A 13,930-nucleotide genomic window follows, 5' to 3' on the forward strand; every position below is an offset into this window, starting at 1 on the left:
AGGTTTTCTTCAAAACTAGAAGTCCTCTACTCACTCCTGTACCCACCTTCAACCTATTTCTTCTCCATATCCCTTTATTTGAGTGTACATTGCGATGGATAAGAACTCTAGAAATGCAACGGCTGACATACAGACTTCAAACTAGGAGTGAGTAACCAGATATTCAAAGTAGAACAGAAGAAGAAAGAAAAAACAATAGTGCAAATGTAAACAATACAGACAGCAGTACTTGACCAAAAGGTAGCCATGGAGACACCAGTCTGTGCTGCCAACAGTTCAGAACAGGGGGAATCTCATGCTGTGAGGCAGTAAAGGTATAGCCGCACAAAAGACAGAAAGCACCCAAAAAGGAACCAGCTAGTCTAACTGGCATAGCAGAAGCTATGAAGAGTGTCTGTGGCTAACCCAGGATTTAGATAGTACTAATTGTACTAGAAAAAATATGTAAATAGAATAGTAACAACAGCAAACTTGTTGACAGAGGGAGGAGGTAATATTAAAAAAGAGATGAAAAGACTTATAGGCTTAAAAAATTCCATTTGAAGAAATGGAGAAAAAAATAAAACAACCTAATAGCTTGAGATTTAGCAATCTTCTGTCTTACCACAATGGAAGCAAATGAGATCTGAGGAGATAGGGCAGTGTAGTGCATTATGGGAAGAGGCAGGAGCTCGCAGTTGGGATCCAAAGTCTAGAAAATGCGGCTGAGCTGGATCCGAGGATCAGATCTGAGACCCACAGGTGAGGAAGAATGAAAATGGACAACACAGACGGAAAGTTATGGGAAGTACATAACTTCTTTTTTTCAATTTCTGCTTCAAATTGTCAGGCTGCAGGCATTAAGTCCACTGCCTTGTTTATTTGAGCATTTACTAATTTTGAATAATTAGCAATATGACCAAGGTGCTTCAGATATTTACCAGTTAACACAAAGGAGGTATAAACTTTTTTTCTATATTTATCCAAAGATCCTGCTTTCTTGTTTGAAGAAAATGTTACAAAGGCTAAAGTTTTTGTGTTGTCACCCATAGGTTCCATCTTGTAGCATCTTGATAGATGACTGACATCATCACGGACCCTTTAAACACTACACAACATTCTGGATACAATAAGCTAAATATTAAGACACTGTGCTATTGTTGGGAAGAAATATCCCAGAAGAATGAAAAGGACAACATCAGATCTGACAGATTATCACATAAGCTAAAGTATTACTGATGGACTACCAGGTACTATCTGACACAACACAGTCCAAGCAAAAAAAAAATGACTATTCAACAAAGATGAAATTAATTGGGTCACAATACTTTGGAATAATATATCAATCAAGTTAATCTAAAACCACTTTCATCAAGTAAAACAATCAGTGAACTCCAAAGATCAGAAATGTACACAAATAGTTTACATTCATAATCAGAACGCTGCATGTAGAAACTCATCCTAAATATCATAAAAAATAACCTCCCCACATCACATAAATGTATATGCTGTAAAAATATATTTCGATACTATTTGTAATGTGGGGGATTTGCCCCTACACCCCCAAATACAGAGGCTCTGTGGAATTATACTATGGTTGACCAGCGGCTTGACCACAGAGCAATTAATTTAACCAACGACTATTTCTGCAGTGAATCTGTATTCAACAACACAATTTTTCAACAAAAAGTATGTAAACTATATTGTATATACATACATAAAAACACACACACACTGACATGTATATATGAGTGCAGTTGTGCATTTTGATAAACCAAACCTACAATGGACACAACTGCAATTATATATACATGTCAGTGCATGTGTGTGTGCGCGCACTGCTGCACACACACACACACTGACACATATATATGAGTACAGTTGTGTCCATTTGTAGGTTTGGTTCATCAAAATGAGAATTCACTGTACTTTTGTCTGAATTCCCATTTCGCCACTCAGTTACTTAGTGTTTTGCCCACTTTTGTGTGTGAGATCATCAGACAGAGGTGAAGGGAAATTCCTCTTTTTCTCCACTGCTGTTCTATTTCAGAGTTGGTATATTTCATGTAGTGGGAGTCTAGGGTGCAGGGAGGCTTACCATCCTGCAAAAAAAAAAAGTGGGTATTATTTTACGTGTTTTCAGTGTACTGGGTGTACAATGTTGTGAGCCATTATAAGGTTCCTAAATATAACAGATGTTAAACAACGGCAAATATAATCATTCATATGAGTATATATACTCTGTGCATGTGTGTGTGTGTGTGTGGGTATGATTACAGCTCACTTTATCAAATCTACTTGTACTGACTAAGTGAACTGGTGTCCTTTTTATTGAAAGCATTTGTTTTTGAATGATGGAAATGTCAGTGCTGGAAACAATGACTTTCCATATGGTGCGAAATGTTTGTTTGCATTTAGTTAGCCGGTGTTGTTTACCAATGCTAAAACTTTTGCATGTACCAAACTTTTCAGCATTAGGGGTAGGAGTATGTGTGCGAATGTTTATGGGTTAGAGAAACATCTAGGTAAGGGAACAGATTTAGTATAGGGGTAGGGGTGTGTGTGTGTGTATTGTGTAATGGTACTGTAAGGGAAAAAGGTTTTCATAAATTCTATGAAGCGTTAGGGCAAGCAGTAGGGTTAAGGTTACCACACATGAGTAAGGTGGTACTGGGGGGATGGAGACAAAGTCTCTTTTATACCTTGTAATTGCAAGTCTTTTTTCTTTATAAGTTTAGAAAATGTCCAACATATTTTTCTCTGTCAAGGCCCTCACAACTATGTCCAGGTCACGAGAACTTGTTGAGGTTGTCTTATCAAGCTATCATTAAAGCTCTGTCACACTGAAAAAGCTAACATTAAGTCCAGTTCTGTTATCAAGATTTTCCAGCAACCAGCACTCATTGGTTCCACAAGTCATTAACAACCACCTTCATTGATCATCTAGTAATACGAAACTGTAAAAATGTAGATTATTTTCTGAAACCTGTTTCAGGAGTGAACTCCAGCTTCTCAACCTGAGGAAGTATGCTGTCAATTACGGAATTATGCACTATTTTATTTTGTATTATTGTATCACAATTTTACTGCTATACTGCACTACTGTTACTGCAGTATAACTTTTTTTATTTCATAACAAGACTGTAGCTGAAAATAAGCCTTTGTATCCATTCTGCCTATTTTAAAAAAATACAGTGCTGAAGACTTAATGTACTTTTTACTACTTCTGAAAAGCAATATAATATCTGCCTTCTGTATGCACAAGACAGCACCACACTTCCCTTTTGTATGTACATTTTGCAGTTTATGAATGCTGGTTCAAACAAATTGTCTTACTGTTAGTATGATTAAACTGTTCTAGAATCATACATTAAGCCATTTTGCCTTCTACCACACCCAAAAAAAAACTCTTGCCTACTTCTAGTATTTTATGCTGCTTAGTGGTGACAAAATACAGAAGTACTGTACACAGTCTAAAATCCTCTAAATTAAAAATTTGATTTCACAATATTTTAACAATGTGCATAACTCTGTAAATTCCAAGACGTTAGTAATGAAAAGGTATCGTTTCATGTACATACTGTGTAACCGCAAGCACAGTTAACTTTTGTACCATCTTCTTCTGTATAGCACAAGTCACCTGCGATGCAGCCCTTTGATGTGGACAACTACAAAATAAAAAAGAAAACATCAGGTAATTTTGCCTCAGTCAACTATGAATGCATTCATACGTGACCACTGAACATAATCTATAGCCAGTACAAAAGGTAGTGATTATATAACCAACTTCAGGATGCATCATTACTTTCCATGCCACAAAGTAAGAGTCTCTGTTGTAAAGAATAGACTTATTTAGACTCACACAATGGCAGAAGACAATGCATTCTTCTCCTGTAATGACAGCCCAACTTTGAGGAAAAGACAACCAAATTCAACAAAGTAATCTGGAGTACGGAAAGTTACTTATTCCTTAAAGAAAAGCAGAAGGGCAATGTAACATATGGTATTTCATGAAGGTTGGATTATTTAGAAAATCAGGCAGCTGGCTACTTCAGTACAGGGTTTATCACGTGAGTTCACATTCTACTTTTTTACATAAAGTAACAGTAATGGCAAGGTTTCAGGGAAGACACCACTCCAGTGATGCAGCATAGAGCAACGCTACTCTTTGGCATACTTAATGAATGATAATATGGTAAGTAATATGTCTGCAGATGGACAAACTAGGCTATCTGTAGCCAAGAAAAGTGCTGGAGAGTGGTCAGCTCCATGCTACAGAGGGATGAAGCCCTGATTATGACCCAGAAAACCCAAGACTGATTAGCACCCCAAGTACTGAAACTGCTGTGTGTGTGTGTGGGGGGGGGGATGAAGGTGGGAGTGAGTGGCATCCTTACAGGAACTATGACTGTAGTCTGGAGGGCATCCCAGAAAGATGACATTCTGAAAATAAAATGAAGTTTAAAAAGTATAAGAGCTATTGTCCTATCTGTTAAACAGAGTCTGGTGGAGTTACAAGAAGCATCCTGCCTGTTTATTAAACACCAGCCACCCCTTTTGCTCTGTTCTAGTTATAACTCTGACTACTGTGATTAAAACTGAAGTAAACTAAATGATTTACAGGTTGGGGGCAGAGTAAGAATATAAAGACTTGCTGCATGACAGATATACAGTGCAGGCGACTGTTTCAGCATGAAGCAGAATGGCTGTGATGTGTGCACCCACCAAGCTGTGCATAGCACAGTAGCCATATTTTCTCTGCATGAAACCTTGAGGTGGCATGGTGAGATTACACATTTGTCAGGTAGCCATAGGGATATCAGGGATTAGGTCAACAAAAAATGCCCTCTCTCTCTCTGTTTACAGCCACATGTAATAGGGTATCTTAAGTCAGCCCTCACCCCTTGCCAATGGCTGTTGAAGCAGATGTGGCAATAGAGCAATTAAAGGGCAGAATTCCAGTGGGAAAGGGTTGATGGCAGACCAGCACAAAAGAAAAAAGTATTAGGGGAATAAAATGTGGTGGAGAAATATTTGCAACAGGCAAGCTGAAAAATGGTGACAGTTTCAATAAAAAGACTTACATTCTATCATTACTACTTTTGCCTTTAACTTGCAAAGGGATTTTTTTACCTGCTTACCAGTTCTGGAACCTAATGGTATCAACCAGGGGTTAGTTAGCCAGGAGGATAAGTATCACACATCTTTGAACTAAGATTGTATTTAAGCTCCAAGTAAAAATAAGCACCACAAGCAGAAAACTGACCACAAACAGATGAAAATAAAAAGCCAGTATATAATAAATAAAACAATACTGTTCGGGGTCCCCAGGCTGTCGACGCCAAAAAATGTTGTTCAGGCTCAGTCAATTGCGTCTCTTCAGACCATCAATTGGGCTACAAAAAGATTTTTCAAACACAAGAGTCTTAAATGCAGCAATATAAATCCAAAACGTCTCTTCAGACCATTAGTTATATTCCATAAGAAATATATGAACGTATAAACGTGAGCATAAACTTAAAACTTTTTATTGGTAAAATAACAACTGGTAAGCGCTTTCGCTGAAAAGCTTTTTCAAACCTTCATAATCAGCATAAAAGCTAACTTATATAGTGCAGTCTTAATATAACAATTAATCAATCAAACAATTAATACAATATTGCTTAAAGAAACACTAAGCTGCACTTAACTATCTCAGCAAAAAACATAAAAATATATGTATTATATCAGCATAAATACTGATATATGGGAACATTAAAAAATATATATTAAAAATATATATAAATATTTTATTAAACATTAAATTCAAGGACACATAATATATAGCTGTGTACACATGTTTAATAAAATATTTATATATATTTTTAATATATATTTTTTAATGTTCCCATATATCAGTATTTATGCTGATATAATACATATATTTTTATGTTTTTTGCTGAGATAGTTAAGTGCAGCTTAGTGTTTCTTTAAGCAATATTGTATTAATTGTTTGATTGATTCATTGTTATATTAAGACTGCACTATATAAGTTAGCTTTTATGCTGATTATGAAGGTTTGAAAAAGCTTTTCAGCGAAAGCGCTTACCAGTTGTTATTTTACCAATAAAAAGTTTTAAGTTTATGCTCACGTTTATACGTTCATATATTTCTTATGGAATATAACTAATGGTCTGAAGAGACATTTTGGATTTATATTGCTGCATTTAAGACTCTTGTGTTTGAAAAATCTTTTTGGAGCCCAATTGATGGTCTGAAGAGATGCAATTGATTGAGCTTGAGCAACATTTTTTGGCGTTGACAGCCTGGGGACCCTGAACAGTATTGTTTTATTTATTATATACTAAGATTGTATTTAACTGACATCAGCTACACAGATGATGATTATTTCAAAATGAAATACTAAGCAAAATGACAAACTTTATAACAAATACAAATGTTGTAGGACAATAGCATGGAATAGCTACATATTTACTATAAGGGCTAAAAAATAATGTACTAAAGGTACTTAAATCAGCTTTATTAGAAGAGCATTTTGTATTAAGGTTAAGTGATGGAAGACCTGAATTTCAAAAAAAAAAAAAAAAAAAAAAAACTGTTCTGATTTTGCAGTTCAGCTGTATTTTAACTTCTGTTTTCAATAAAACTTACAGAGAAAAAAATGTCATATAAGTGATTATGTTTATTACTGTGGTGGCTCTTTTCCAATAACAGTCCTACAGCATTAGTTGCTTCCCTTAGCAGCTTCAACAGTTACACTAGTACAATTATTCTAAGATTCCTGCACTTCATACTTTTAGTTTTAATGAAATAATAAGCATACTGGAGAGTCACAGCATGTGAAAACAAAAAAGCAGACAATTGATTACACACACACAAACTAGAGATCAAAATGTATATCAACAAAACACAAACTCAGCAGCTGAGGACTATCATCAATGGCTCCTTCGTTGGGTATTTCTTATCCACCAACCAACATCTGACACTTTTTTCCCCTATAAAACTTTACTTTTAGGGTATCTGTGTGTCTATACATGCTAAAGGGCAACATGAAAAGACAATGTTCTGAAAATATACTGAAATTTGAAAGATACAAGAGCTGTTGCCCTATGTGTTCAACAGAGAGTCTAGCGAAGTTATTGGAAACAGCTGTCGGGTTCCTAAAGTGAAAAGAGTGAAATCAGTTCTGGTGCCTGCAAGCACTGTCTTAATCAAGGTAATTTTGAGGTGAAGACCAAGGAAAATTCATTGAACAATAACTGCAGAAAGGCTATGTAGTAAACAGACTGATTTTGCTTTTTTGTTACTTCTGTCATTTACATTAAAAAGCTAGATATTTCTATGGTCCTTGTAAATAAGCCTCACCTATAAGCTAGGAACCAAACTGGTTTAATAGACTGTTTTTGTGATTGAAAAGACTGAAAAATGATAAAAATACTTACAAACATACTTATGTGTGTATGGGTTTGTGTATGTATATTTCTACAGACATCAAATTTAACCTCTGTCTTGATTGTATTATCCATTGCATGATTCTAAAACTCCACTTCTTCTGTTAAGAAACTGAAATTCTTTTCTCTCTCTAAATTTTTTTGAAACTTTTATACTGTTTATGGAGATTTTTCTCCCCGGGCCTCCACTGAAAATGGGCCGGCGTGCCCATTCAGACCATCCCAGTAAACAAAAGGCAATAAATAAATAAATAAATATGGATCTTTTTTTGAAAATCAAACAAAACTAGATGAAAATACACCGAAGAAACAAAAAGCAGACATAAAATTTAAAAAAAAAAAAAAACTCACTAGCAGCACTTCGTTGTGGGGGAGCAGTTAGTTCCCTCTGCTCCTTATACATACCAGCTCTAAGGGCAAGATTCACAAGCAGTTGCTTTCAGTGTAAGTCTGCCCTGATTCCAAAAGACTTGCACTCTGTGCAAGTGTCTTAATTTGATGTAAGGCCTATCTATAAACAGGCTTACCATGGGTAGCAGACTCCAAAACACTTGCTCTCAATGTAAGTGCATGCATTTTGGAATTGGGCCCCAAGATCATACAACAGTGGGGAAAGGAAAATTTCCTTTTCCCCACTGAATTCTGATCTCAGGCATTCAAAGAAATGTGAATCGACAAAATGGCATTTGAAAAAAACAAAACAAATAAAACACACACACACACACACACATATATATATATATATATATATATATATATATGTGTATGGGTTTGTGTATGTATATTTCTACAGACATCAAATTTATACACACACTTATATATATATATATATATATATATACAGTATATATACACCTTTTATATACATATATATCATAGGATTATAGGAGGTTACTAGGCTGTTGGCCTTGAGGCCCTTATAAGCCTAGCCAGGAGTTTAGCCCATGTTTAGACAAATCAGCACCCGATGCCCCTGTCCAGCAGTGACATGGGTGGAATCCCAGGGGTATATTTTCAGTTTCCAATCCAGTTATCCAGGTTGCACTTAAAAAGGGGTAAAGACGCACTCTGCTTGATATGGAGAGGAAGTCTATTCCATAGATGGGGGACTCTCTGGGACACAAATCTACCCCGCCAAGAAGTCTTGCTGATGTCACAGACAATGTTGAGGCCACGCGTGCGGGTTACTCGAGTGGAGCTTGACTTGCAGATATGCAGCAGTCCTATCAAGGTGGGGTGTTGTACTCAATAATGGGCCTTATAAAGGATGAGATACCCATACTTATGAGGTGGGCCATGTAGAACGCTTTCTGTACAATGGAAGCAACACAGTGGTCAAAAGTCAGGTTGTTATCAACCTGGGTGCCCAAATCATTCTCACGACTGATTGCGTTCTTAGGACATTGTTATTAATGTGATAATTTGTGGGGACGTCACTTTCCCTAAAGGGGATGATGATGCATTTTTTGGTATTCAACTTGAGGCCATGTTTCTGCACCAGTCATTTATCTGAGTGAGACCCTCTTGGAGGATGTCCACATCACTAGGGGAATTGATGACAGCACCCAGCTTGCAGTCATCTGCAAACTTGGTCAGCCATAGCCCACTGGTTTTGGCCTACACCTCAGAAAAATATATCCCAAATAACAGAGGCCCCAAGACCAAATCCTGGGGTACGCTGATTGTTACAGGTCTACTGCTTGAGGTGGCTTCCCGTATTTTGACTAAGTGGGTTCTATCAGTGAGCCAATTTGCTACCCATCTGGTAACATATGGATTGATGCCTAGTTGAGATAGGTTATCTATTATGGCCGAGTGAGGAATAGTGTCAAATGCTTTGGCCAGGTCAAGGTCGGTGGTCTGCAATGTCTTCCCCTCATCCATGGCTTTGGTGACTGTCTCAAAGAAGTTGACCAAATTTAGCAGACATGACCTCCCCTTGACAAAGTTAAACTGTGTGGGATCGAGTGTTTGGAGGATGCCAATGTCCTTGTTAATGAGGTCCATGATAATCCATTCCATGGCCTTGCAGATCAGACTAGTCAGGCTGATGGGCCTATAATTTCCTGGATCAGTGGATACTACATCTTTGTGTAACGGGATGACAGTGGCTGTCCTCCACTCAGCTGGGATGAAGCCAATACTCAGGCTTTAGTTGAATAGGGTGCCTAATGGTGCTGTAAGTTCCTGTCTGAGTTCACATAGGATACAGCCTGGGATGTTATCGGGTCCCATGGAGGCTGTATTTTTTTGCCTTTGAGAGAGCAGTGATGACCTATTCCCTAGATATAAGGGGAAGGGGGCAGGTACTGGGGATGTCCTGATTTACTGATGGGGGACACAGGGGGTAAAGTTTTCACTAAATCTGTCAACCAGCAAGTTTTCTATATCTTCGGCATTTGTGTACGTGGTGTCCTTGACTTTCTTGGTGTTTCGTTTGAGGTTGCAGACATATGTGAAGAAGGCCTTATGATTGTCTCTAGCAGATATGGCCAATTTGGATTTAAAGTTTGCTTTGGAGGCTTTCACTAGTGCTCTTATTTGCTTGCTCAAGCTAAGGAGGCATTGCTTCCAATTGGGCACCTGCTCCTTCTTGGTCTTGCACAGCAATTTTCCTTTTGTTATAGAGTTTATTTATTGCAGATGTCTACCAGACGGGTTTGCTCTTCCCTGCAGAGGATGAATTAGTCCTGTTGGGTATTCCTGATTCCATGCATTTATATAAATACTCGTATAGTGTTTTGGTGTAGTTTTGGATATTGGTGCCAGTTCCTACAGAGGGGGAGGGGGCTGTGAAGCTGTTTATACCATCTCTCATGAGGCTGTAATCAGCTTTGGAAAAGTTTTTATGTCTGATCCTAGCTAGAGGTAGGTTGGGAGAGATGGTGACTTTGAAAGTGACTGCTTTATGGTTGGATCTTACCAGGGAAGATGATACTATAGCGATGACGCAGTGCTTACTCATGTTGGTTAATACCAAGTCCAATATATTATCACCTCTTGTGGGGGTATCGACTAGCTGTTCAAAGGCATTTGCATTGACAAAATCAAGGAATCTCTGGGCATTTGTGTTCTGGCATGAGTAGTTCTTCCAATCTATGTTTGGGAAGTTAAAGTCACCCACGATCAGGGTAAAGGGTTGACTCTTGACAGATTCAAACAGGTCCAAATATGCAGAATGGGCAACTTGAGTCAGATTTGGGGGGGGGGTCAGTAGCTAGCTATGATTTGAATAGGGGTCTTGTCAATGGTTAACTGCACCTGGACTGTCTCCTGTGCGTCATACTGTTTGACCAGCCTGGAGGTGTGTATGTCTTTAATGTATATTGAAACTCCACCTCCTTTGGCTTTACTGCCCACAATTTGGGGTCTGAATGTATGATAGGATAAGTAACCAGGTAAGGCTGGGGTGCTCTCTGCAGCTTTGAACCAGGTTTATGTGACTGCACAGATGTCAGCATTTTCCAGGGTTAGGAATACTTGCAATAAGTGCAGTTTCATGTTTAGACTCCTAGTATTTAGCAGCATGACCTTTAATTTGTATTTTGTTAAAATTTTTATGTTCGGAGTTTTGACCTCAACACTTTTCCTAAAAAAAGGCACTATAGGGGAGGCAAGAGCCTTTGCCAGAAACCTGAAGCCCAGATGAGACAGATGCAGGCCATCTCTGGCAAAGCAACGTAGTCTGTCGATTATATCTTCCCAGGCTGACAGTTACTGCACCCCCTGGAATGAACCAGAAACTAAGTCAATTGTTAAAGTCAGTCATTTTCTGTTTGTATAGAGGCATCATTCTGGTTAATGGCAGAACGCTGCTTAAGGTTAGGGACATACCTGCCTGGGAGCAGCGAGCTCTATCATGTCTCTCTTCATATAGTCCAGAGAGGTACGTCTCAAGTAATTCACACCAACATGGACTATGACAGAGTCATAACAGTACCTGTTTTTTGTCAGACTTGATGGTTGGAGATGTAGGTAAGTATTTGTGTTTTATGGGTTTTGGGTAGGGGCTTTAGTGTGTGTCCGTGTGTTTTGTTAGTGTGATGTGTGTGTGCGAGGGGAATGTAGCTTGTGTAGTGGTGTTTTTGTGTGTTTGTGTGTTTGTGTAGTGCGACTCGGAGTTAGTATATTTAAGTAGGGGGGATATGGGGGGTGCGGGGGGCTTGCCCCTCTGTTTGTATGTTGGGAAGGTGTTTGTATTTGTGTATGTGTAGGGAGGTGTATGTTTGTGTCTGTGTATGCGGTATTTTTTGTATAGAAGTCACGATTTTAAATTTCGTGCTTCTGGGGTTTCAGCTTTATGGATTTTCGGCTTCATGGTCTCGAGATACTGAAGTTCGAGATTTCAGTATTTCGAGATTCTGAAGTGAATCCATGGATGTATGTGTATATATATATATATATATATATATATATATATATATATATATATATATATATGTTTGTGTGTGTGTGTGTGTGTGTGTGTGTATAAATATACACACATTCTTTTTGTGAATCCATTTTAACCCATAAAACTAAATGCTCTATGTCTCCATAACTACAGGTATTGCAAATCAATTCATGTGTGGGTACACAGTTTACAGCTATAGCCTTTGTTTTGTCCTCATTAATTTTACATCCCAAAAAACTGAAGCTGTCTCGCAAAGTTCCACAACACTGAGATGTCCTTTTCCGTTTTTTTATCTAGTATAAAATAATATTGTCTGCAAATGAAGCTAACTTTTTTTGATTACCATACCAATTACATCCTTGAATTCCTGAGTGCCTTATTTTCTTTCCCAATGGCTCTAAATATAACTCATATAACACAGGTGAAAGCGGACACTCCTGCCTGGTTCCTCTGTTCAGACACAACTTATCAGAGAGGAACCCAACCACTTTAATTTCTGCCTCCGATCCTTCATATATCCTCCTAATTGTCAGGGAATGCACGTTTCCATTTCCCTACTCATAAAATCCCAGCTTACTCTGCTGAATCTTTACTTTGCTGAATCCTTTCTCTGAATCAAGATCCACCAGCAATGGTGGTACTTTCTTACATTATGCTTCCCTGTAGATCATCATAAATCTATTAATGTTGTCAAATGTTTGCCTCCCCTTAACAAAACCACACTTTTCCAGATCTATCAATTTTGCCAACAGCTTTACCATTCTTTTAGCTATTATAGAAATAAACACTTTATAACTGTGGTTTAAAATCAAAATGGGCCTATATGAAGTTGGTTCTGATGGGTTTCTACTGTCTTTAGGTATTACAGCTATCACAGAATTCTTCCAGGATGTTGGTGCTTTCCATCCTTTTAAAATACAGTTACTTCCCTCCTAGCTTCCAAACATCCACAGGAATACCATCTATACTTTGAAATTTACCTGCAAATTGATTATATCTCAAGTTTCATTTACCTCTATCCTTGGTACACTTAAGTATTCCATACATGCTTCTATTTGTGCTTTTTCATGATTTCCACATTTGTTTGCTTTATACAAATTTTCATAAAATTTCTGAATTATTTCTGATACCACTATAGGATCCCTGCTTATTTTTCTTTTTATAGGCTCCCTTTGGAAACAACTCTTTCTACTTCCTGTTGCCTAAGTCTTTGTCTTCTGGAGTTATTATAAAAAAAAAAAAAAAAGGTCGCTTAACAGCAATCTTTCTATACCCATGCGTAATATCCATATACAATCTTATTTTCTCCTTAGGACTCTGCAATTGCGCCTCTTCTTATTCTGCAAGAATCCCCTTATTTTGCAATATTTTAACCTTTGTCAGCCCCTCTAAATAATTCTTACTTCTTAACCATATCTGTCTTACTTTTATTTATACCCTATTTATAAACTCCACTTTGATTTCATCCCACTCACTAGCTATAACTTCTGAAGAAATTTCTATCTTCCTTAATAACTCTTGAGTAATTTCCACTACCCATTCCTTAAATTTCTCTTTTTCTAACAGCTAGGTGGAAAAGTGCCAGTGTCTCATTTTACTGCATTACCCGGCATTTTTATCTTAGTTGTTACTGACACATGATCTGAAACAGTTACTGGATGGGTGACAAAGCTTTCAATTAAATGCACATGTTCCCGTGAAATATAATTTCTGTCTAGTCTAACCCAGTTATTGTACCTTGGGGAATGTTGTCGTCTTTCGGCTTTTCCCAGTTAGGGGTCGCCACAGCGGAACTCTGGTCCGCTAATGATTGGCAGTAGATTTTGATGAACGCCGAGGTGCCAGATAGACGTTCAACCTTCAACGAAGGCACGCCCATTTACGTATGTCTTTGAACGTCCACCCAACTGCGGGGAGGGCATGCAGACTCCACACAGAAGGCACTCCCCGCACTCCAGCCGAGAACTGAACGGGAGAACCTCTTGCTGTGAGGCAACAATGCTACCGCTGCACCACCGCGGATGTAGACCTTGGGGAATAATATTTAAATTCTTTCCAAGTTCCTACTACTAAATTCACATATTCCATGCCAAATATTTTTACATTT

The 13,930-nt window shown here is 37.9% G+C and overlaps 1 protein-coding gene across 1 annotated transcript in view; it reads right to left on the reverse strand.

The window, feature by feature from the left end:
• SPO11 (SPO11 initiator of meiotic double stranded breaks) overlaps positions 1 to 13,930 on the reverse strand; it is a 1,671,983-nt gene that overhangs the window by 937,988 nt on the left and 720,065 nt on the right. Inside the window, exon 8 of the mRNA XM_044090058.1 lies at positions 3,561 to 3,647. Within this exon, the coding sequence (XP_043945993.1) occupies positions 3,561 to 3,647 (87 nt within the window). The remainder of the gene's footprint in view (positions 1 to 3,560; positions 3,648 to 13,930) is intronic.

Source organism: Protopterus annectens, chromosome 12.part0 (genome assembly GCF_019279795.1).
Source record: "Protopterus annectens isolate FY-2018-M chromosome 12.part0, PAN1.0, whole genome shotgun sequence".
Classification (NCBI taxonomy): Eukaryota; Metazoa; Chordata; order Ceratodontiformes; family Protopteridae; genus Protopterus; species Protopterus annectens.